At 37.2% G+C, this 26223-nt stretch overlaps 1 protein-coding gene across 1 annotated transcript in view; it reads right to left on the bottom strand.

The window, feature by feature from the left end:
• Positions 1-15701: 15701 nt before the first annotated feature.
• The window catches only part of LOC127647954 (speckle-type POZ protein), a 149380-nt gene continuing 138858 nt past the window's right edge, over positions 15702-26223 (bottom strand). Inside the window, exons 10-11 of the mRNA XM_052132488.1 lie at positions 20733-20875; positions 15702-16839 (exon numbers count right to left, since the gene is read on the bottom strand). Of these exons, the coding sequence (XP_051988448.1) occupies positions 16695-16839; positions 20733-20875 (288 nt within the window). The 3' untranslated portion in view covers positions 15702-16694. The remainder of the gene's footprint in view (positions 16840-20732; positions 20876-26223) is intronic.

Raw genomic sequence — 26223 nt, forward strand, 5'->3', positions numbered from 1 at the left:
AAGAACTTCATTGATTCAGGTCACCCAACCGTGAGACGTAACTTCTCCGCAAGTGCTAATTACTACTGTGTTGACTCATTTGTATGTGTTTTCCTAAATCATTCGGCAGATAGAGAAAAAAGATTCAGAGGTAAATCTCTGTATATAATATTATTTCTTTAGATGGGGATAATTTAATATAAAACTAAATAAATTTGAATTGACAAATTGAAAATGAAGTAGAAATAAAAATGTAATTAAAATTCAAAATATAATAACTCTGGTTGTAATGACTAATCTAATTTCACTTTCTTTAGTCTATGTTTGAGTGGAGGGAAAAAGCAACAAATAATTGAAATGTCAACAGAACGCAATAAGGACAGTTTTGTCTTCATACACCTAAAGCATATTCACTCTGAAAACAATTTGAAGTTTGTTGAAGGATACTAATATACTGTTTATCTGAAAGGCAACAGAAGTGTTTTGTTACATTAAACTGACAAACTGTTTTTCTTTAAAATTGTTTTTAGTTTAAAATAAACTTAAAATATTGATGTTGAGTTTATGGTTACAAATTTAAATCAGATTCATGAAAAGATTCATTCTGACTGTTATGGACTCGGGCTTGAGTCAGTCTCGGACCCTTATTGACTCGGACTCAACTCGGACTTGATTGTTTAAAGACTCAGACTCGACTCATGTGGACTCAAACCCAAACTCCATTCATCAATCTCTGGAAAGTAGCAGGTGCGTTCCGAAGGCCGAAAGCCATAACAGAATAAATAATAAAGTTATCTGGTGTAACAAATGCAGAGATTTCCACTGCTCTGGTGGTTAAAGGAACCTGACATTAGCCTTCCAACAGGTCCAGTTTCGTAACATACCGAGTGGAACCAATTTTGTTCACACGATCTTCCATTCGGGAAAGAGGGTTTGGGAACAAGCAAACCAGGAGAGCTCCAGGCACTTGAGTCTTTTCGTCAGATTCAATCGATAGGCATGTTGTTTGATAGGACAATGATCTCCCACAACAACGTCATGTTACACCACGACTTTATACAGAACGTCTGAAAATTAACTAGAAAGCAACTTCACGACACCAGATCTATGGGTTTCATCCAAATGTGACAAATGAGAATTTACTTCCTGCAAAAACACTGAGTTATCCATTTTAACTCCAGACACTGGCATACTTCGGGGTTTCAATCCACCCTCATCAAGATAAGTTAAAATGGTTACTACAGCAATGGAAACATCAGGATCATTTCAGCTTTTTGAGTCAGTGACCTCATCTCTTGTGACATAAAGCTTGAGTATATTAATGACATTCTGAAATATTTCTCATCCGATCATGAGTTTGTACTACATAATCAGTTTCACTTAAATTGCAATCAATTTCGTATGGACCCATAAATCTTGCATGCAAAACTGAGCCAGGAATTGGCAACAAGACCAACACTTTATCACCTTTTATGAACACGCAAACAGCATTCTTATGGAATTCACCTGGCGGAGAACCTCACCTGGTCCCTCAACACCAGCTCTATCACCAAGAAAGCCCAGCAGCGTCTCTACTTTCTTCGAAGACTGAGGAAAGCACATCTCCCACCCCCCATCCTCACTACATTCTATAGAGGGAATATTGAGAGCATCCTGAGCAGCTGCATCACTGCCTGGTTTGGGAATTGCACCATTTCGGACGCAAAACCCTGCAGAGGATAGTGAGGACAGCTGAGAAGATCATCGGGGTCTCTCTTCCCTCCATCAAAGACATTTACAAAAAACACAGCAACCAGCATTAGTTTCCTCCGACTCAAGCCCCTGCACAGGTCAAAGTATACCTTCCTTTGCCAAAGCACCATACACCACACTGCATAATTCCTTCTTTCTAGCACCCTTTGAAACAGAAATGTCATAGAAATCAGCTATCATAAACAAATCCGATTTACGGCATGCTTCTAAACACTCAACAGACGGTGACTGTCTAACTTTCTCAATTCTGAATACCATATTACACTTTCGCCGTTACACACGAGAAAACAGCACATCAAAATTTAACTTGTTACTCACCAGCACAGTAGTCAGCCACAGCCAACAAATTTTGTTAAGAGGGAAGTCCTTATTAAACTAAACAAAATAAGTAAATATAAAATAAATATCCACTAGATATTACAACAAAAATGTTAATCCTAATTATTAGGCTAATAGGAACCTATCAACAAATTTTGTTGTTATTGTTGTTGCAAAAAAAATAAATGAAATATTTATTGCAAATGAAAAAAACAAAAACAAAATGAAGGTGGACGAGTCTCAAACTACTCATCAACAAGAATTAAACTGGTGAGTTAACCGAAAAACAAATGAGCAAAGCGTGTGAATCAAACAAACACCACAAGTCCACCAACAATGGCAGATGAAGCAGATTAACTCCCAAATTTGAGCAAGACAAGCCCCCAAATATTACGTTCCCCAGTCTAGTGTTGCGGTGTAATATGAAATGTGCATGTGGATTCCCATACCAAACATCATACCAAAAAGACAATGACAATCAAAATCAAAGAATTGAAAGTTTATTAAATAAATATGACAAAGTGGAGAAAACTTCAGAATGACCAAAGGCCAAAATAATAAACATAACTGCTTAATAAAATTTTTTTTAAAAACTTCAAAGTTCCCTAATACAAAAATTAAACACAGGTGTCTTACCTGGCTTCCTAACTGTAAACAAATACAAACTTGGGACAAACCAAAATGGCTGATCACTCTTACACTCCAAACTCAAAATACAAATCATATCAAAGCAAAGCCAAAGAACAAAAGATCAGAAATTAATCCATAACAGAACTCAGTTAAAATGGAAGAGAATCCAGGAGCTCTCACACGATCCATTCTAGAATGATCTCCCCAACATCCTGTTGACATGGCCTTTTAAACTGGTGAGCTAAATTATTTGCATATTCAAATCACATGGACATCACTCTCAAGTTCATCCACATCTACTAAAAGAGAGAGCGAGAGCGAGAGCGAGAGCGAGAGAGAGAGAGAGAGAGCATAACATACACAGAACACCCAACTCTGCACCATGTCAATAATACAAAATCCTATAATGACATAACAATCTTGAAAGTGGCCAAACGACTTGTCCACTTCTCACTTTGTTTCATGGAGGAGAGATAGTCACATGGATTTGGAGCACATAAGGGTGAGTGCATGATGACAGAATTTAAATTTTTTGACAAACTATCCCTTTAAGCAAAGTAAAACTCCCATGACCATTCTCACTAGACATGCAAGAATTGGAGAGAGGCAATAACAATACCTCCCTCCCTCCGTATCCCATATATCTCTTTTTGCAGCAGCATTATGCAAGTTTTGCTTCATTAGACTTGAATCTCATCTCCCGACTGCATGCAGTGCCAGCCAGTGTGACATCCACTGGGGAGATGCACATCGGGTTCAATAGCAGAGTTAATACACACTTAATACGCAAGTCTGCACCAGTCGCATTACACACACACACGCACAAACACAAGCTAGAATGATGAACAGAAATCATACCGAGGCATTCATGCAGTGTGAACAGTGAATTTGTTTATGTGTTTAGAACAGAGTAAGGTAGTAAATGCTGAACAAATCAAATCAAATGTTTGGGAAAGAAAAGGTATTAAAATAAATAGGAATATGTGAAATGTGTCAAGCAAACGGAAGAGAGAGGGTGAAGAAACATATATGTGGCCCTCAAAGGCGTAAAACCACCTGCTTTCATTACTTTTCAGAGCCGTTTGGTTTAATTGTATTCTTCTGGAGCATCTCTCGCAAACAGAGGGCTTTGCTGAAGGATAAAAGTCTGTTTGCTCTTTATCTCCAACTGAGAATAGTGTGAGAAGTAAATCTGAAATTATTCTTAAAACGAAATGACGATAAATCTAAAGGAGTAACAAACAATTTATGGGATTGGGTGATCACTGCTGAGGTCTTCAAGATGCGGTCCCTGTTTCCATGGTAGCAGCAACTTCTCTGATTGGGTGAGCTCTCATCAGGGTAAAGTAAGTTATTCACTGCAATTAAACTTAAAATAATTATATATTTCTTTTTAAATGAGGTTGAAATCAAACTGACTTGTGGCTTCTATAGGTGCATATATGATCTCTTAAGAAGTATATACTGTATGTTCGTCTGTCTTGAAAGACGTAAACAAATTTTGCTTAAAATAATTCATTGTGACAGGGCGGAGGGCGGGGCCGGGTCGCACATCCGGCCCCTTATCAGGCTAATCAAGCCTCCGAGAGGGATAAAGGCCGACTGCGGACATTGGTGCGACAGAGAGAGATCGTTTACGGTCAGCTGTCCGTCATATGTGTGTGTTTGTGTCTTTTTGTTTAGTTCTACATTAAAATAATTTTATATCATCAAGCCGGTTCTTGCCTTCTCCTTTCCATTAATCCCTTTACATTCATACATTTCTTTATGAAGAAAATTAATCAGATTTATACCTCTGTAACCCTGTTGCACAATATCAACAATATAACGGCACAGCTAGCTAAGTAAATGTGTGCATAACCCCTACTTTGATTTTTGGGTCATTTGTGACCCTTTTTATTCTTGTAAATCTTGAATTTAGATTTATTTATTTATAAAAAAAAAACATTATTCTGTATTTTTTTTCAACCATAAAAATGTGGAAGTATTGTAATTCTTATATGTTTATATATTATATAATTTTTATATTTTTTACTCAAAATTGGTTTACTGTATATGTACTGTAAAAGAGCAGTACCACCATTGATATAGGTGGCGCTCTTTCTGGATGAAATGCTATTTTGAAAAGATAGTGTATAGTGTGAAAAACAAGCATATGGCACTGTTCATGTTTAAAATCCAAAAGGAAGTGTTGTATACAGTATCATACTGTACTCTACTAGGACTTTTTTGACCCGAACAAAACCGTTGTTTGGATTTTATCCTAAACAGAAGGGTTAAATTAGCAAGCATGAAATAGCAAAGTTAGACTTAGAGGAGAATACTAACAAGTATACTAATAAGCAAACATAAAAATAATGTCTGAAAACAGCCCACATTTGGTTATTCTAGTGGGTTCTTTCATAAGACTTTATAACACTGACAGCAACGGCAATCCTCAGCTCTGTGGTTAAGATGACAAAATCTGAGCAGATCCATTATATACTTGCTATCAGCTATCTCGGCGAACACAAAAGCTATGAAGAGTTCAAAATCTTCTCTCACATCTAGACTTTGACAATAGTCTTTCATGGCTGAGGGACAGTGGCGCTGGCCCGAAGCCACAAGACCAGAGGCGTCGGTGGATAATGATCTACGGTCGCATTTATTCAGCACCATTGACTGCCCTGCTGTAGTCTATATGTCGCTTAAGTAACATGCACACCCAGAGAGATAAACAACCAATGCTCTCCCCACATCCCTCTCCATACATCTTTGTCCCTTCCTCTTTCCTGAGCTGTCTCATCTGCCGCCTTCTCTCTCTTGCTTTGCGTCACTTTCTATCAGTTTATCTCTTCCCCTTTCCCTTAAATATCCATCCATCTCTTTTCTATCACAAGGCCACAGTATCCTCCATTTATCATAGGAACAGAACTGTCTGAGGGCATCTATCTGCATCATATGTGGAGACAATCAACAAATCAAATGTTCTTGTATGATACTGAGCCAAAGGTGTAGTATTTATGCGACAGTAGCAGCAAATGCAGAAAAGGTGCACGTGTACTCAGTCTCAGACAACACGTTCACAAACGTTCATGTTTGCAAATCTAAATGGCCGGCGCTGGTCAAAAACCGACAGTTCTATTCTGATTGGCTGACTTTGTGCAACTTCCTGTATTTTTTGTAATTTATTTTTTATCAGTACACCAGAAAACAAAGTTGTGTTAACAGATTTTGAATTTATTGTGAAGAAAACATTATAAAATAGTGGGATATGTGTATAGACATTGTCATGACTATTTTTGTCGATTCTATCACTAGTAATCGGTACTGATTATTTCTCAGACAAGACTAACGGTGCGATCATGTCAAGTAAGAATTAACGTTATTACCATTAAAATTATCATTATTAACTTAAATTAAAAAAAATTGAAAAACATGAACTAAAAATAACGTTTTGTTTTTGTAGAACTTAAGCTCTGACTTAACCATCATGAATACATGTAAACAAAACATTCCTCAACAGTTCAAGATAGTTCACATATATTATAACCCCCGTTTAAACTCTTTCTATAGAGTTGAATTAACATAGTTATAAAATATTTTGCTGTAATCTACAAAAAAATTAAATGTGGCATTATGAGTATTGCCATTGAAACGAATAATGTCCGAGGTCCAAGGACGTCAACAAATCTGAAGAGAATTATAGTGTCGTCATCTCATACCTATAATAACTCCGACACAACGTAACCATAGTATCAGAAAACAAAATGTAACCAGGTAGGTAGAGTAGCTAAACTGTTCTCAAGTAGAAGTAAAAGTACTAACATAAATAATTACTTGAGTAAGAGTAAGAAAGTATCCAATTAAAAGAGTACTCAAGTAGTGACTAACTTTCACAAATTACATAATAGATGTTTACTCCCCTATATTCCCCATATAATAGACATTAAACATGTATTACAGAATAATTTTTATCATTATTAATGTAAATTCTGTCATCATTCACCATTCATGTTGTTCCAAACCAGTATGACTTTCTTTCTTCCATGCAAAACAATAAGGAGATATTAGACAGAATGTTTGCCTGAGTCACGATTTACTTTCAGTGTTTTTTTTCTCCATATTTTGAAAGTGAATGGTGACCGAGATTGTCATTCCCTAACATTCTGTCTGACATATTTGTGTTCCACATAATACAAAGTGTCACACTGGTTTGGAACAATATGAGGATAGAGAAATGATGACAGAATATTACATTTTGGCAGAGCTATCACTTAAAAGGGTTAGATCACCCAAAACTGAAAATTCTCTGATCATTTACTCAACCTCATGCCATCTCAGATGAGTATGACTTCCTTTCTTCTGCAGAACACAAATTAAGATTTTATAAAGAATATTTCAGCTCTTTAGGCCAAAATGTTGATGCTCCAAAAAGCACATAAAGGCAGCATAAAAGTAATCCATAAGACTCCAGTGGTTAAATCCATATATTCAGAAGTGATATGATAGGTATGGGTGAGAAACGGATCAAATTTTGTCATTTTTTGCTAGAAACCAGGGGGCGATATGCAGAGAAGAATGTGAATCACCAAAACCACAAGAAGAAGAATGTAAAAGTGATCTGTTTCTTTGTTTCTCCTCCACTCCTATCACATCGCTCCTGAAGATATTGATTTAACCACTGGAGTCTTATGGATTACTTTTATGCTGATTTATGTGATTTTGTTTAACTTTAAAATGTTGCCACCCATTCACTTGCTTTGTTAGGGCCCCGATTCACCAGGGAGTACAGGTCTGCATTCCCGTGGGACCTGATCAGATTTCGTATGGCACGGAATTACATTTCCAAGTTGAAGGCATTAGCGGAGTTGTGTGAGGGAGCGGGTGGCCAGAGAAGTGCCTGAAAAATCAGATGTGGATATCTATTTTTTGGTTATTCATTTATTATTGCAAAAATAAAAGACAAAAAATAGAATTGTTTTATTTTACAATTTTGTTTAACAATAAATAGAAAATACAAATGATCCAATATTTAGGGTTATGCAGGTAAGTCACTGGCGCTTTACAAGAATAGCAGAGGAAAGCATGGACACACTGTGACATCAGAAGGGACTATGACCAGCACTGAATTTAGTATGAGACATCGGTCTAAGGTTGAGACTAAGCAGACATGTTCACTCACTGCACCATTATTTTGCTTATTTTACAAGTTATCGGAATTAAATTCAACAATTAGAACATTTGGAGTGAACTTCCCACTTCTGAAGATGTAATGATGAGTGTGTTACAGTACATTCAAGTGTACTGTTGTCAGAGAGAAAAGGAAACAGAGGATGCCAATTTCTTGCATAATTCTTGGAGAACTCTTATTTTGACACTGCTTGCAGAAAATAATGGAATTTGCTCAAATACATAATTTTACAATAGGCTTCAAATGATTACTGATATAAGTAAATAACTGAGACTGCAAATGATAACATGGTGGATATATTTATAAAATATTCACTACAGAAACCATACTTTCCATGTTAAAAGTCTGTCTCCTCCCAATTTAGAAAATCAGAAATCAGAAAATCAAAATCACCTCAGAGTTTCCCAGGCGTAATTGTGATTTGTGGTGCCGTTCATGTACAACAAGATCAAAGAAAGACTTGCTAAAATTCCAAAAGCATGCCAAGGCAACATTAATTAAATTTTTCGAAGCTGCAATATTATTTTGGCATAATTGATTTCAGGTAACTTTGCCTCTAAATGGCATATACAAACAAAAACTCATTGTTCGCTATGTAGAATAAACTGGCCCTTCATAACAATGTGGACAGTTTGTCACCAGAATAAGCTGCAATAATGAACACTTTATGTCATAAATCAAATTCTTGCTCTGCATGACTAATGCCTACTTGTATCAAGCAGTATCAAACATAACTATGGTGTTGTTTTCACGCCACACTAACCCACTTGTCCTTCCTCTCCTCACCTCTTTAGTCTCTGCCCACCTCTCTACAGCCAGTGTGCATCACAATCATCCATCTCCCCCTCTCACTCAGGCTTTCTCTAGGAGAACAACAGGCACACAGAGCTGTTCATCCTGTTTGCAGAGTTGACCTGCTGCAACCCTCTATTCAATAAAAGAGACAGAGTGATGGAGAGAGAGAAAGAGGGCTGGTGATTGGCCATTTGTGCTCTTGTATCTATCGATCAACATATGTCGTATTGATCTAGTGGTATAGCCACATAAACTGCGCTCTTGATTGCAAATTGGACATTTGCGACAGAGGTAAATAATGTAAATACAAACCCTAAAAGGTTCAACAAGTGATTCTTTTAAATGGACTTATCTGACAGATTTCACTGACTTAGAAACGCTTAAAATATAACACCTGTCTCTTTGAGAGCACAAGACTCTGTAACAGCAAACTAAAGAGTGGTGGTGGTGAAGTGGGCTAAAGCACATAACTGTTAATCAGAAGGTTGCTGGTTCGATCCCCACAGCCACCACCATTGTGTCCTTGAGCAAGGCACTTAACTCCAGGTTGCTCCGGGGGGGATTGTCCCTGTAAGTCACTTTGGATAAAAGCGTCTGCCAAATGCATAAATGTAAAGTGCAGCAGTGGGCCACAGTCAGATTCTTTTCTTTAGATAATCAGAAATATTTGACAGGCAACAAGTACCTCAATCAATTAGCACATTTACTGGACAGCCCTCACATGAGCATGGAAGTTGAAGCTGATCGTTCAAGTCAAACAGCATATTTAGCTTTATAAGCCGTTATCAGTTTGTGAGTTATTAGTTTGTTGCGCAATAAGGCTACTTGGACACAATTGCTCTCTCTCATTACATCTGACCATAGTCAGTGTGGACGCATGTTATATTTTTGCCATTGAAATCAAGGCTGTGAGGGGAAATATGAGCAGTCAGTTAAATGGTTTGAATGGTTTAATGTCTTCTCCATCATTCAGCTGACAAAACTTTCAAAATGTCATGCTAAACGATATGCAGTTGACAAACTCCAGAAAATATTGGTTGTGTTAATTAGACGTCTACATTGACTCACACATCAAACAGACAGTACATCCATTACTCAGTCTTGGTTTGACACACACACAAAATATTGAAATTACAAGAAATACAATATGATGTCTACACTGAATAATGTCACTGGGACAGGCAGTCCAACACCATCTTTGGAGGGCAGGCGGGGGGTTTGGTGGGTGTCAGTGGTTCAGTCTAGCGAAAGTTCCAGAAAGGATAATAAAAAAAAAAGGTGCTTTTAAGCACACCAAAATAAATAAATTAAAAAACTTGAAGGAACTGTGGTGGTCTCTAAAGTGGTTTATAACAGAATGGCTTCAGAAACCTTGAACAAGATCCTCATAATGGCAGAACTGAGCCATCAATACACAAACGATTCATTCAACATGCTCAAGGACAGTACACGCTACACACACCGCCACCAGCACAAATAGAGTTTTATGAGCTTACCTGCACACGTTTTTATGAGTTTACTCACTCACTGCCATACAAACAAAAATATGTGAATGTATGAAATAAACAAAAACCTCACATACACACATTCTACCCACACAGGGTTTATACGGGCCACGTGTATCTAATATTTGTAAGTGCTTTTTTCCTGAGTCTAGTTAAACAGAACAGAGAGTATTAGAATTTCAAGAGACTTTAAGAAGAAAAAAAAAACTCAATTAGAAGCATCTCAGGATGTACTCACAAGGAGCGAGTGGGGGAACAATCCTCATAAAACACCAGTGAGTACCTTTTTTCATGTATAATACTGATTGTTACTGTAGCACAACAGGCCTGTTATATGAAACAGCCTCTGTGTAACTTTTAAAAAAATACTTAAAGGAATGTTCCAGGTTCAATACAAGTAACCCATTTGTTGCATGATCTTGATTACAACAAAAATAAATCTACCCCTTGTTTATCTATCTATCTATCTATCTATCTATACAGTTGAAGTTAGAAGTTTACATACACCTTAGCCAAATACATTTAAGCTCCTTAAACTAATTTAAACGAAACAAGTCCTGACATTTAATCGTATAATACATTCACTCTCTTGGGTCAGTTAGGATTACTACTTTATTTTAAGAAAGTGAAATTTCAGAATAATAGTAAAGAGAATGATTTATTTCAGCTTTTATTTCTTTCATTACATTCTCAGTGGGTCAGAAGTTTACATACACTTTGTTAGTATTTGTTAGCATTGCCTTTAAATTGTTTAACTTCGGTCAAACATTTTGGATTGCCTTCCACAAGCTTCTCACAACAAGTTGCTGGAATTTTGGCCCATTTCTTGAGACAGAACTGTGTGTAATAGTGTAAGGTTTGTAGGCCTCCTTACTCACACATGCTTTTTCAGTTCTGCCCACTGCCTAGTCATTATGGCCAAACAGTTTAATTAGACCAGAGGACATTTCTCCAAAAAGTAAGATATTGGTCCCCATGTGCACTTGCAAACTGTAGTCTGGCTTTTTTATGCTGGTTTTGGAGCAGTGGTTACTTCCTTGCTGATGTCGATATAGGACTCGTTTTACTGTGGATATAGATACTTGTCTACCTGATTCCTCCAGCATCTTCACAAGGTCCTTTGCTGTTGTTCTGGGATTGATTTGCACTTTTTGCACCATATTACGTTCATCTCTAGGAGACAGAATGCATCTCCTTTCTGAGCGGTATGAAGGCTGTGTGGTCCCATAGTGTTTATACTTGCTTACTATTATTCATACAGATGAATGTGGTACCTTCAATCATTTGGAAATTGCTCCCAAGGATGAACAAGATTTGTGGTGGTCCACAACTTTTTTCTGAGGTCTTGGCTGATTTCTTTTGATGTTCCCATGATGTCAAGCAAAGAGGCACTGAGTTTAAAGGTAGGTCTTAAAATACATCCTCAGGTACACCTCCAATTCAGTACACCTCCCATCATAAGCTAATTGTATAATTGTCTGCAGCCTTGACATCACTTTCTGGAATTTTCCAAGCTGCTTAAAGGCACAGTTAACTTAGTGTATGCAAACTTCTGACTCACTTGAATTTTTATATAGTCAATTAAAAGTGAAACAATCTGTCTGTAAACAACTGTTGGAAACATTACTCATGTCATGCACAAAGTAGATGTCCTAAATGACTTGCCAAAACTAGAGTTTGCTAATATGAAACTTCAACCGAAGTGCATGTCTGACTCTCTCTCTCTCTCTCTCTCTCTCTATATATACACACAGTATTAAGCAAAGGTTTTTGGGGAAAAAGTTGCATATTGGGGATGTCCTCCAAAATAATGCCATAAATTGTTTTCATTTATCAATTAACATCATACAAAATCCAGTAAACGTAAAAAAGATAAATCAATATTTGGTGTGACCACCTTTGCCTTCAAAACAGCACCAATTTTCCTAGGTACACCAGGATACAGTTTTTCTTGGATGTTGGCAGATAGGAAGTTCCAAACTTCTTGGAGAATTTTCCACAGTTCTTCTATATTCATATAGTTCATCTCAATTGCTTCGGTCTCTTCTTGTAATCCCAGACTGACTCAATATTCAGTGGGGGGGCTTTACTGGGCCCATGACATCTGTTGCAGGGCTCCATGTTCTTCTATTCTATTCCATTTACAAAAGTAATGTTTGGGAGTCTAAAATGTATATTTCCTATTGACACACTAAAGCTGAAAATATAAATGACCATCTTAAGACAAATGTTTTTGTGAAGCATCTAAGACTTTTGCACAGTAAATACAATACAGAGATAGAGTATCATCAAAAGGCTGAAAAATCTATATTTTTTTTAAGATATATTGCCCAGCACTGTGCAGTCTGCAATGTATAATGTTTACTGCCTACTGTATTAAAAATAGTATGAGAAACAGAATACATTATATTTCAATCTCAAACATTTGTATGCTACATTGCAGTCACATTACCGTATATGCCACATTTAATGCAGGAAATGATGATTTGCTGAAGAATTTGACAAGCTGTCATCTCAGATTTTGTGTTACATTTTTCAGGTGGTCCATTACAATGGGTCAAGAAGGACATTTTAAAAATCAGGGTTAATATTATTTACAGTACATTTATCACACTAGAAAAGGAATGTCACATTGAGTGCATTGCATTAGGGAATCCAGTATTCGACAGTGTTTTCTGTTGTATAATGCACATTTTGTCAAATGTAGTAGGTCACTGGGACATTCCACACATAAAAAATAGATACTGAACACATTATACATACTTCTTTTCTGAAGAGAGCCTAAGACTATCCCTTTAGACCAGGGGTGGGCAACTATTTTAGTAAAGGGGCCACATCAGGCTTTAAGTAGTGCATGGGGGGGGCCACATTATATTCCTTTTGAGATACAATGTTCTGCACTGATTTGGTTTTTGTAGCTTTTAAGCCCAGAAATAGTTGTGTACTCAATTTTCTGAAGTGCATCTGTGACTAATGGGACTATTCTGCAGTTGCCTAAAGTATTGTATTGCTCTACAAAGATAGATACTTTTTCTATCAGGCATTAAAATACTAAATTAAGGCTGAGCTTATACATTTATTTTACCATCTCTACTTCCCTGTTAATTTATTATTCAATTTAACAATTTCTACATCCGGGGTCTAAAAATTTAATTTATAGAACTTTTAATGTTTGGGCAAAGCGTGCAAGTTTACTTATTTTTTTCTAAAATATTACCCTTTCCCTCCATCAAAGACATTTACAAAAAACACCCTATGTTGACCCCAAACAAATACTCTTCACCCTCCTGCCGTCTGGCAAGAGGTTCCGAAGCATTCGGGCCCTCACGGCCACTGTGTAACAGCTTCTTACCCAAGCCATCAGACTCCTCAATACTCAGAGACTGGTTTGACACACACACACACACACACACACACACACACACCCACGTGTACTGAGTTGCACTTTAATTTTGTCACTTTATAACTGGCTGCTACCTCAATAACTGCTATGTGCATAGAACACTCTCTCATATATGTTATGTTTACAACTGTCATCTTTTTGCACTACTGTGTACTGGTCGGTGCTGCACTGTCTCTCACTGTGCCTATTGTCCTGTTCACTTTTAGTAATTTATTGTACTGTCCCGTACTTTTTGCACATGTTTGCATGTGCACTTTATATAGGTATGTTATTTAGTCTATGTAGTCTCATGTGGTTCTGTGTTTGTCCTATGTTGTTTTATGTAGCACCATGATCCTGGAGGAACGTCGTCTCGTTTCACTGTGTACTGTACTAACTGTAAATGGTTGAAACGACAATAAAAACCACTTGACTTGGCCCGTTTACATGCTAAAAGGGTCATGATGTGGGTCTCCTTGATGGTTTGACTTTCAGCACACAACTTAACACGGGCTGCATGACTATGATAAATAATACTGCAAGTTAGAATAACATACAGGTGTGAAGGGACTTCAACATTTCTAAATTGCACAAATAAAAATACATATACATATTCATCTCCGGATTGCTTTTGCTCGCATGTCAATGATGCCGAGATCTACTTTTAATCACTGAGAAGGTTTACCTGCAAAGTAGCACCAAACATTAAAAGCAGCCTGAAGAATGGACACAGAGTATCCGTATAACACTTTTCCTTGAGCAGAATATTGCACTACAGATCGCTAAATTTGTTCAAAGGGGAAAGCGAGAGATAAAAAAGCGCACTGTCGTGCATGGCTGCCAGATTGCACAAAATAAGTATAATTTTGAAATATCCAATGAAAAATAAAAACGCTTTTACGATAAATGAGCCGTGGGCCACATTAAACCATGTCATAGGCCTGATGTTGCCCATGTCTGCTTTAGACTAACCACACACCCCCTTTGAGTTAATGATTTTGAGTAATATCTCAACATGATTTTTAATTCAGTGTAATATAGGAAGTTCTATCAAACAGTCTAGACCATTTGAAAGACGTAAACAATAGATAGGAAGGAATACAAAGGAATTAGAACACTACTGCGCATGTCTGGACCTGAAGCATTTCCAGTTGCGGCATTTTTATAACACTGAACTGTTAAAACAGAATGACTAGCATATACTTTTAGTGTCATGACTGGATCTTTTAAATAAGACTCGGGATCAACAAATTTCCTCAAAAGAACATCAAACACCTTACGTGACTAATCCAGACGTGTTGATACAGAGCTTGTCTATGTGAGAGAGAGGCAATGAAAGTGTAATTTAATTTAGATGCTTACAATTCTTTCCTCAGAAGGTTGGAAATATTGAATTGCTCTTATTTTAATCAATGAAGATGTTAATGCTGCAAGCGTGTGACTTGATTTCAATAAATAAATAAACATTCCATGCCTGTCTCTTACTTCTATGCTAGCTTTTATACTACTCAAGCTACTTTGAGATCTTGGCAGTTTGATGCCGCAGATATTGTTGACTTTTGTGTGACAAATTGCATGTTTTGTCTCTTATTTGTAAGTCGTTTGGAAAAAAGCGTCTGCTAAATTATTAAATTAAATTATTTGATCAGTTTCATTCATTATAATGGAAGCGATCTATAGTCACTTTTATAAAGAAATACTCTGACTTAACAACCCAGCTTAACTCTACCTATCAAACAATTATTTAACAAAAAATGTGTTGCCACCGAACAACACAGTCCACATTTTAATAATGACATTTTATGACAATCGTATTAACGTTTGTAAACTTGTCTCCTAATTTAAGGATTTGCAGCAATTATTGTTTGATTTTCTGATTTTTTTTTTTAAACAAGATTTGGACCAAGTCCAGTACAACATTTCTGCATTATCTTTTTAAAGAAACAAAGATTGGCCTCTATGCTGTCTGATGGACAGGCTTTTTTTGTTTTGTAAAAGCTGATTCTCCGTTCCAGCAAAAGCTCCAGATTTGTGTAATCCATGACTGAGACCAAACAGAAAAATTGAATCAGCAATAAGCAGGATCACAGTTAAGATATAACTAAAAAACAAACAATACGTTATGTCTGTTCAAGAACAAAAGAACTCAAACACAGCCAAGTTTTTTTTTTTTTTTTGCATTTGTTTCATACAGAAAGCCTGGATTCAATACACAAGTGCTACAAGGAAGAAAAATCTCAAATAAACATCACAAGAAAAAATAAAAAAGTTGATGAGCATTTCCCCATTTGTAAACTCCTTGCCGGATCTGTCCATTAATTTTTCCTGTAATAGGAGACCAAATCATTGGAAGTCCATCTTAAATTCTTCTCCATTCAGAATCCAGGATAGCTCTTGGGCCAAAGTTCATTATGGTGACAAGTTTTATGTTGATTTTTCTCTAGAAACAGAGGACAGTTCTGGAAAAAGTCACACAGTCACACAGGAATCTACTCAATGCTAATGTCATCATTACGAGGACACATGCTACCTATTAAAAAGTTATTTTGCGACATTAATGGAGTTTGTCCTCGATTTCTTTTTAATACTCAATCCAAATAAAATTCCCTCAATCCATGACTGTTAAGGGAAATATCTATAGACTGAGCATTTTTGAACAAGGTATGAAGCAGAGATGGAGAACCAGTTCACACACTGAAGGATAGCACATGGTAGCGCCAGTAGAAGGGCCTGTGTAAAAAAGTTCCGCTTCAACAATTTATCTCATGTTTACGTGCCTGACCAAAGGCTTCAGTCCTATATTGTCCTTAACTTTGATTCATCTGTCCATGCTCATGAGCGCCAACCCAGTTCTGCAACAACAATCACATTTCTCTTCTGGACAGACAGTCGGTGCAGAGGTTAGCCAAGTTTTGTTGAGGGATTACCCTGTTGCAGCCTTCAAACTCCCCGACTGTAAGGAACTTAGCAACAAGAGGGTGCTTGGCGCTCTGGAGGGGTCTGTCTGGATAACGTGGAAGGGAGGGGCAGATCAAGAGCTGGTTTTAGGCATCTAAAGGGTCAGAGCTAGGGGGATGTAAATCTAAAATAGCACCCCCTTGTAGGCAGTTGTGTGAGTGTGATTGTAGGTGTGGGGGTTGGGTTACGGTAAAGAATGGCACTAAGACTGTTTGAGGCGTTTGCGAGGAGGGCCCAGGAAAGGGCACTGGGCAGAGGCCAGGGAGCGGTATGCCTCAGCAACCAGGTGGGGATGAGACGCCACCATGGACTTCCAGCCGGAGGTTTCCATCACATCTGATGCATGGCTGAGAGAGAGAGAGAGAAGGAGAGAGGAGAGAGAGAGAGAGAGAGAGAGAGAGAGAGAAAGAGAGAGACATTGAGACAGGGTTACATGTCTATTATTGCTGAATTTGCTTCACAGTACAGTAAATATATATAGTTAAATTTTTCACATTGATTTTTTGTGACAAAAAGATTCAACACCACTCATATCAAGTCTGTGAAAAGACAAAACTGAAGCATTAGGTTAATGCAGACCAAAATACAAATCATAAAAATCCAAGAATATAACTGCAAATCAAAAGTTTTAAAAAGGCCAATGAAGTTGAATAAGAAAGACGGGATTTAAAGTCAAGATTGAGATCACAGATCACAATATTATCGTATTGTGACCCACATATTGATATATTATTGTATCGACATGTAACTAAAGGTTGACTGATAGTGGATTTTGCCAAAACCGATAATTGAGGTGGTGGGAAAGGCCGATAACTGATTAACCGCCAGTGGTTTTAGAAAACAAATTTATAGAATGTCAAACAAACCTTACTATGACGAGCACAGACAAAGACTCCTAAATAAATACAATTCGAGATGCTGTCTATTATTCAACCACAATTAAGATTGGTGCATAACGCAGGACTTTAAGTATAAACAAGCCCAAAACACACCAGGGACACTTAATTTGAAATGATGAAATTATAAAAATCTATCGCCAACTATAGCATACATTTTTGCCTTTAACGATAGTTCCAACTATCGTCCCGATTAATCAGTAAAACCAATATATTGGTCTTTCTCTACATGTCACTGCAGATTTCCACCCCAAGATGCCCTCTATTATGCAATATTGTGCAATATTTATAAAGCCTAAAAGGAGATCCTATTTCCCTACAATATTATAGGATTCCAAGTCAAATATAAATATTTGAGTCCTTAAATTACACCTAACTTAATATCAAAATTAATATCAAAAACAACTAATCGTGAAAGCCCTAAAACAGACAATTAAGTGTCATTATCTCAATTATTTGTATGACCATTAATCGTCATCCAAATTTCATAATCGTGACAGCCCTTACTGCAGTTTTAAAACTTTACTGGATGATAACAATATAACAGCCAATAACTGCTATAAGTACCTTTTAAAAGCAACGTACAACTGCTAATTTATAAGGATAGCGTGAAACTAGTTTTGTTGACATAAATACTAAACAACAAAATAATTCTTCTTTTTGAAGGAACCGATGACCTCCCTCCACTGCAAAACAAAATCCTGTAAGAAACATGAACACAATTCAGAAGCACCTGAAACCTCAGAAGATCCCCTCCTCCCATATTCGCTGAGCTCAGCACCCCGAGGGCATTCACACTGCACTATCACGCACACCAAAAAATGGCCTTTAACGACATTTACTCAGTGTGTGTTTGTGTGGGAGAGACACTGACCTCTCTCTAACCCCACTATGCTGTTGCCCCCAAACGCTTGGCATTAATTGCAGCACTTGCTCCCCGTGTCGACAGAACGGCTTGCGGGCAGATGCCCATGCCACTTTCCCCAATGCAAAAGGTCACTGCGCGGTCACCAGCCACAAAAAAACAGGTTACAAGCACAAGCCTTCCAACATAAGTAAACGGAGGAAAAAAATAAATAAATAAATAAAATAAACAAAAAACTATGAAAAACAGCTTTCAAACCCTTACAAAAAAGCTTTTTGTTTGTAAACGTGTCTGGGGAAGGCATGGGAAAAAACTTGATTAACCTTTCAAAAGTTCATTGGAAAGTGCTTCCTTGAGATTAATCACTTTCACTGGTATAATTGCATTTAATTTACTACTTTTCATTCTTTTTGGGACTCTTTGCTATTTTATGGATGAAAGGGGACATATGATGGGAATGGAATCAGGATATGATGCATAACTCAATGAGTGTTTGTCATGAGCACTATGGCTCAGTGTGTATGAAGCATGCATGCTGACTGGATGAATGTTATGAGTCCAGGACTAATTTCACCTTGGCATCACCTGGAATTTTTTTTTATATAAGGCGGCCAAATTATTTACAATCAAATCATGAAATATATATTTTGATAAAAAAATTAAATGGTTTAAATTTTTTTATATATATATATATATATATATATATATATATATATATATATATATATATATATATATATATATATATATATATATATATATATATATATATTCACAGGTCATGATCACATCAACCATCAGAATGGGGAAAAATGTGATTTCAATGATTTGGACCGTGGCATGATTGTTGGTGCCAGACGGGCTGGTTTGAATATTTCTGTAACTGTTGATCTCCTGGTATTTTCACACACAGCAGTCTCTAGAATTTACTCTGAATGGTGCCAAAAACAAAAAAAAACATCCATTGAGTGGAAGTTCTGTGGATGAAAATGCCTTGTTGAGAGGTCAAAAGAGAATGGCCAGACTGGTTCGAACTGACAAGGTCTACGGTCACTCAAATAACCGCTCTGTACCATTGTGGTGAGAAGAATATAATCACAGAATGCTATTCTGAGATGCGGGTTGGCACTGTTTTGGCCCACACAATATTAGGCAGGTGGTTATAATGTTGTGGCTGATCAGTTTATAACGTATATACAGTATATTCCTGAATATATATATATATCATTTTTATAAAGATGTAAATTTAATGACAATCACTTTTGAGAATAGTGGTAATTACAAAATTCTCGAAAGCAAAACATATGAAAAATATTACAGTATTAAGAATTCATGGGAGAAATGTGCTTAATGGTGATGGGCACAATGCAAAAATCTTAATCTAAAAAAAACAAAAAAAACAAACTTTGCTTTATGCAAAACACAATTGCTGTTTTGTGTGCTGAAATGCAACCTGGAAATGTTCTTGACAGGTTTTGTGAATTTCACCCAACAATTAATCCAATGCTCCGATTTCTAATCACAATTACTGATTTTCAAACCTGCTACCAAATTGCAACTTTTAAAATGGCAATGCCAGATTCTTTTTCATGTTTCTAAACAGTGGGGATATTCCTGCATGCAGACATTGTTCTGTGATGTCTGGACACAATAGTCTGGCACAGTGGGAAAACTTCTCTGCTCTGACACTAAACTGCAATGTGCGACAATAAGCCGTTAAGTAGAGAAGGATGGGCACATAAACCAATAACATAAGCGGCACACATGAATGCAGGAAAGAAGGACAGAGAGGACGCATCATTTTGAGGGAGGAGTGCATTTGTGCATGTGTTTATTTTCTGCATTGCCCTTGTTATTGATCTCCCTCTGTCTCTGCTGTTGTTCTGGTGGTGGGCGTTTTGTATAGAGATGGCAAGAGAGCGAGCTGAAATGAGATGGCCACAGTCCAGTTTCACGCCAGCCAAGTAACTGCCATCCACAAAATGAACTCAAAATTACACAGTTCAGTAAAGCCAGCGAGAAAGAGAGACTGAACAAGCTAGTAAAAATCAACAAAATGGAATGAAAGAGGAGTATGGAGAGGAAAGACAGGGTGATTGAAGTTCATCAGGGACAACAAGAGGACATATAACAGTAAAGTTAAAGGACTCAAATAAGGTTTGGCAGTAATACTAGGAAGCCTGAAAGGATGTGGTACTGTAAATAAGACCACCCTCACAAGTACAGCAACTTGAATTGTCAGAATCAATCATAGTGAAATAGGATCAGGACATTGTCTTAAACGGTTCCATGAGAATCACCCAAATACAGCATTTTATTTTGCTGAAATACATGCTACTTGCCCTCTTAATGGTGTAGTTACAGCATCTAACAGCGGGGGACCAAGTAAATCCAAACCTTGACCTATGGCGCCCTTTTATGTCTAGAGGGAGGGGCTTGAGTGAAGGAAAGAAGTGATCGGTCCAGAGAGGTTACTTACTAGTTGATGAAGTCGACGGCCTGTGTCTTGAGCTGGTCAGCGCTGTGTAGGTCGGCCAAGATCAGAATCTCTGCTGCATTTTCCACAGACAGACTGGTGCACAGAGCATCCTCACACATCACCTTCAGTCGCTCTAGAGCATACTAAACACAGACAGATGCCCTTCAATAAAGGCCTATTTCTGGGAGCTTATAAAGCAGGTACTGTGTTACTATTGGCAGTTGTTTACTCTGCCTTAATACTCCATTGTTATGTTACGTCATGACTTTTAGGGATGTTAACCCAAAAATGATTTCCACACCCTCATGCCATCCCAGATGTGTTTGACTTTATTTCTTCTGCAGAACTCAAACTAAGATATTTAGAAGAATATCTCAGCACTGTGACCCTGTTTCCACCTGGTATTAAGATGCATTTTTGGAGACTGGATGACATGTGGTCAGTGCTAAACACAGGTCTAAACAGGGTCTACAATGTTTTCTGATCAGATCACAAAAACCACATAAGTATGTGGTCAAAAATGCACCTGACGCATCACACATTTGAGGTGTAAACGCTAATCCGTCCTATATGCATCACAACAGCAGCAGCGAAACACCACCCCTCGCCTGACAATCAATCGCTGTGCTAAAACATGAGTTTAAACTTTGCTTGAACTAAGCGTTTTAAAAGGAAATAACTTTTTTTGAAAAATACATTTGAAACTCCAAAATTCACATAGCATAAATGTAATCCATATGATTCCAGTGGTTAAGTCCATGTATTCAGACACATTATGATAGGTGTCGGTCAGAAACAGTTAAAATCTCCTCCCTGCCCAGTAGGGGGCGATATGCATGAAGGATGTGAATCACAAAAAGGAGAATGACAAAGTAAAAGGACTTAAATATTGATCTGTTTCTCACCCACATCTATCAAATCACTTGAGAATACATGGATTTAACCACCAGAGTTATCTGGAGTACTTTTATTTTGCCCTTATGTGGATTTTGGAGCTTCAAAAATATGGCACCCTTTCATTTACATTGTGCAGACCTAAAATGTTGGGAAATACTTCTAAAAGTCTTCGATTGCGTTCAGTAGAAGAAAGTCATACATATCTGGAATGGGAAGAGGGTGAGTAAATGAAGAATTTTCATTATTGGTTGAACTATCCCTTTAATGTTGTGCCTAATACTTGATGTGTTTTGCTAGCTTCTGAAAAGGAACTGATACAATGTGCAGATTCTGGAGATTTTGATGATCAGCCAAGAAAATAGATATAAATATGTGCATATGTGTGTTTTCAAAAAGCCTGATGACATGATATCTCCTCTCTCGTGACATTTAATGAACTCATTTTTATACCTTCTCATTTAAGAGGAAGAAATATTGTTTGGAATAAATATGGTATAGCTATAGTTTGTGGTCAAATTTGTCCCCAGAAGTTGGCTAAACCTGACAAAACAGGCAGAACATTTTGGTATGTTTTTAAAGGGAGTACGTACCAGGGGGTGTATTTACTTTGCACGCACACGCACGCGTTTGGAATAATGTACAGATTTTGCTGTGTTGGAAAGGAATTGGTACTTTTATTCAACATTTCACAAAGTACAGGACATTACTGATGTAAAAGAACAGCACCATCACAATTTAAAAGTCATTTTTGATCAAATCTAGACAGGCCCCATTTCCAGCAGCCATCACTCCAACACCTTATCCTTGAGTAATCATGCTAAATTGCTAATTTGGTACTAGAAAATCACTTGTCATTATATAAAACACAGCTGAAAGCTATTTGGTTAATTTTCAGATTAAATTTTTTTATTGATTAATATAAATAACAAAAAAAACATTTAACCCCACTAATATGGAATGATTTTAATCTCAATATGATTAATGAATGCACACACAAATATGCATGTACTAGATAAATGTTGTGAATGTATTTTACTAACAACAAACAAATGCCATTTGATTTGAATCTGTGGAATTCGGGATTGAATGATTGTGCAGCGATTTGTACAAATACAGACATATTTGCAAATAAACATGTTCTGTTCTACATTAATAAATCAAAAATTGCTCATGCGAAAATGAATCCGTGCATTTGTGGATCAGAAGACACGCTTGCATTTATTGACATCTTGTTCGAATCGATCGTGTTCGGGTCATTTGGATTTTGAGACTTCCTTTTCGCAGTTTACAGCATTCCACCCACACATACACACACACAACTAACGAACAAGCCAGTGCTATTCATTAAAGTGAACACGATTCGTAAATGTGTGTCACTATGCAATGAAACAAATGCTTTTCAACCGGTGTCTGTAGAATTAAGAATTACACAAATGTGCAGCAATTTGTACAAATAAACTCATGTTTGTGAGTATAAATGTTCTGCTTTGTATTAAAGTGTGACAATTTCTGCGTGCAAAAAGGAATCCGTGCATTTCTGGATCAGGCGACACGCGTGCATTTATTGATTCCTTGTTCGAGTCGATCCTGTTCAGTTCATTTGGATTTTGAGACTTGCTTTCCGCATTTTCAGCATTGACGATCCACACGTAACTGAAAGGCAAGGCAGGCAGCTACCACTAGATGGCAGTCGCAGAATTAAAGAGTTGGCCTGCCCTGGTTTGAGAACAGGTGATAATGGACATTGTTCGCATTCTCCCGAAGAACCTTTAAAACATGGATAATACCATTTTAAACCAACAAGCTGGTTGGGTAAGTAAAACTAATATCTTTTTTTTCTTTTTTTCTTTTATTGCATACTGAAAAAAAAAAGCAACTTCATATAGACTAGCAAGTTAAAAACAATGTACATTTGATATATTTGACATTTGATGAGATATTAACAAAAAAATGTTGGCTCTTCATTATGTATGTTATATTATGGTTTAGAGTGCGAGCTGATCAGGGAGGAGAGAATGTTGGCGTGGCTCGTCTGATGTTTTCTGTACTTGGGCCAGACAGTAACTGCTTTATAGGAGGCAAAAGTGTGCACAATCAGAGGCAAGATAGAGTAATCTAAGATTGTTTAAATGTCTTTAACTACTACTTGAAAGACTTGTAATGTAATTATTTTTTGTAATTTGTCTTTTTTTAAATGAAGAGTAGAGAGACTCTGGCGTGATCTCTGGATGGGAGTCACCAGCGTGTTCTACCAAATCTTGCACACACTAGAGGAACAGGACATGCTGGATTTGAGCAGCACTCTTCACCTGTTTTGCTGCCATTATGTATTTTTGCCCCGACTGCAAGCAAACCTCAATGTGTTCCGTGAGGGATGGGATAACCACCCATTGAGAACAGAGCAAAACCTCTCACCAAACCAACTGTGGGTGGTTGGTCAGATGGAAAATCCCATTGACAACCCAGAGTTACTGAAGCAGTTAAACAAAGAAAATATAATTTTACAGGGATAGTTCACCCAAAAATTTTAATTTAGTAATTTACTCACCCTCAAGTGTTCCAAACCTGTATGAGTTTTTCTTTTGTTGAACAAAAAAGAAGATATTTTAAAGAATTTTGGTTATCAAACAGTTGGTGGCACCCTGACCCATTGACTCCTTTAGTAGTGAATGGTGAGAGGTTTTGCTCCGTTCTCAATGGGTGGTTATCCCATCCCTCACGGAACACATTGAGGTTTGCTTGCAGTCCGTGCAAAAATACATAATGGCAGCAAAACAGGTGAAGAGTGCTGCTCAAATCCAGCATGTCCTGTTCCTCTAGTGTGTGCAAGATTTGGTAGAACACGCTGGTGACTCCCATCCAGAGATCACGCCAGAGTCTCTCTACTCTTCATTTAAAAAAAGACAAATTACAAAAAATAATTACATTACAAGTCTTTCAAGTAGTAGTTAAAGACATTTAAACAATCTTAGATTAATCTATCTTGCCTCTGATTGTGCACACTTTTGCCTGTTATAAAGCAGTTACTGTCTGGCCCAAGTACAGAAAACATCAGACGAGCCACGCCAACATTCTCTCCTCCCTGATCAGCTCGCACTCTAAACCATAATATAACATACATAATGAAGAGCCAACATTTTTTTGTTAATATCTCATCAAATGTCAAATATATCAAATGTACATTGTTTTTAACTTGCTAGTCTATAGGAAGTTGCTTTTTTTTTTCAGTATGCAATAAAAGAAAAAAAGAAAAAAAAAAGATATTAGTTTTACTTACCCAACCAGCTTGTTGGTTTAAAATGGTATTATCCATGTTTTAAAGGTTCTTCGGGAGAATGCGAATAATGTCCATTATCACCTGTTCTCAAACCAGGGCAGGCCAACTCTTTAATTCTGCGACTGCCATCTAGTGGTAGCTGCCTGCCTTGCCTTTCAGTTACGTGTGGATCTTCAATGCTGAAAATGCGGAAAGCAAGTCTCAAAATCCAAATGAACCGAACAGGATCGACTCGAACAAGGACTCAATAAATGCACGCGTGTCGCCTGATCCAGAAATGCACCGATTCCTTTTTGCACGTGGAAATTGTCACACTTTAATACAAAGCAGAACATTTATACTCACAAACATGAGTTTATTTGTACAAATTGCTGCACATTTATGTAATTCTTAATTCTACAGACACCGGTTAAAAAGCATTTGTTTCATTGCATAGTGACACACATTTACGAATCGTGTTCACGTTAATGAATAGCACTGGCTTGTTCGTTAGTTGTGTGTGTGTATGTGTGGGTGGAATGCTGTAAACTGCGAAAAGGAAGTCTCAAAATCCAAATGAACCGAACACGATCGATTCGAACAAGATGTCAATAAATGCACGCTTGTCTTCTGATCCACAAATGCACGGATTCATTTTTGCATGAGCAATTTTTGATTTATTAATGTAGAACAGAACACGTTTATTTGCAAATATGTCTGTATTTGTACAAATCGCTGCACAATCATTCAATCCCGAATTCCACAGATTCAAATCAAATGGCATTTGTTTGTTGTTAGTAAAATACATTCACAACATTTATCTAGTACATGCATATTTGTGTGTGCATTCATTAATAATAATGAGATTAAAAGCATTCCATACACTAATACCCCTCCCCCTCCCAATCCCCAACACCACCCTGACCTTAACAACATCCCTGTGGTCACAAATGATTATACATACCCAATAATAAAAATGTATAAAAAATATGACATCATAAAGATTTAAAACTAAACTTCTCTCTCCACTGCCCCTCCCCGAGAGCCCTCCAAAAATTCAAAATAATTGCCCCATTTCCGAACAAACAAATCTAAGTTACCCAGTCTTCTAAATGACACTTCCTCAGAAACCACCACCCTCCCCATCTCCGTGCACCACTCCTGAAGAGGGGGAGCTCCAGCCGACCTCCATCCCCTTAAAATAATGTCTGGCGTTCATTACACTGGTCAGAACCCAATTTTGTATGTGTTTATTACCCAAATCAATCACCAAACCTTCAACCAAAATTCTTGGATCTTAACACACCACCAAAAAACATGGGCTGTGTCTCCATCTTC

Source organism: Xyrauchen texanus, chromosome 8, assembly GCF_025860055.1.
Source record: "Xyrauchen texanus isolate HMW12.3.18 chromosome 8, RBS_HiC_50CHRs, whole genome shotgun sequence".
Lineage (NCBI taxonomy): Eukaryota > Metazoa > Chordata > Actinopteri > Cypriniformes > Catostomidae > Xyrauchen > Xyrauchen texanus.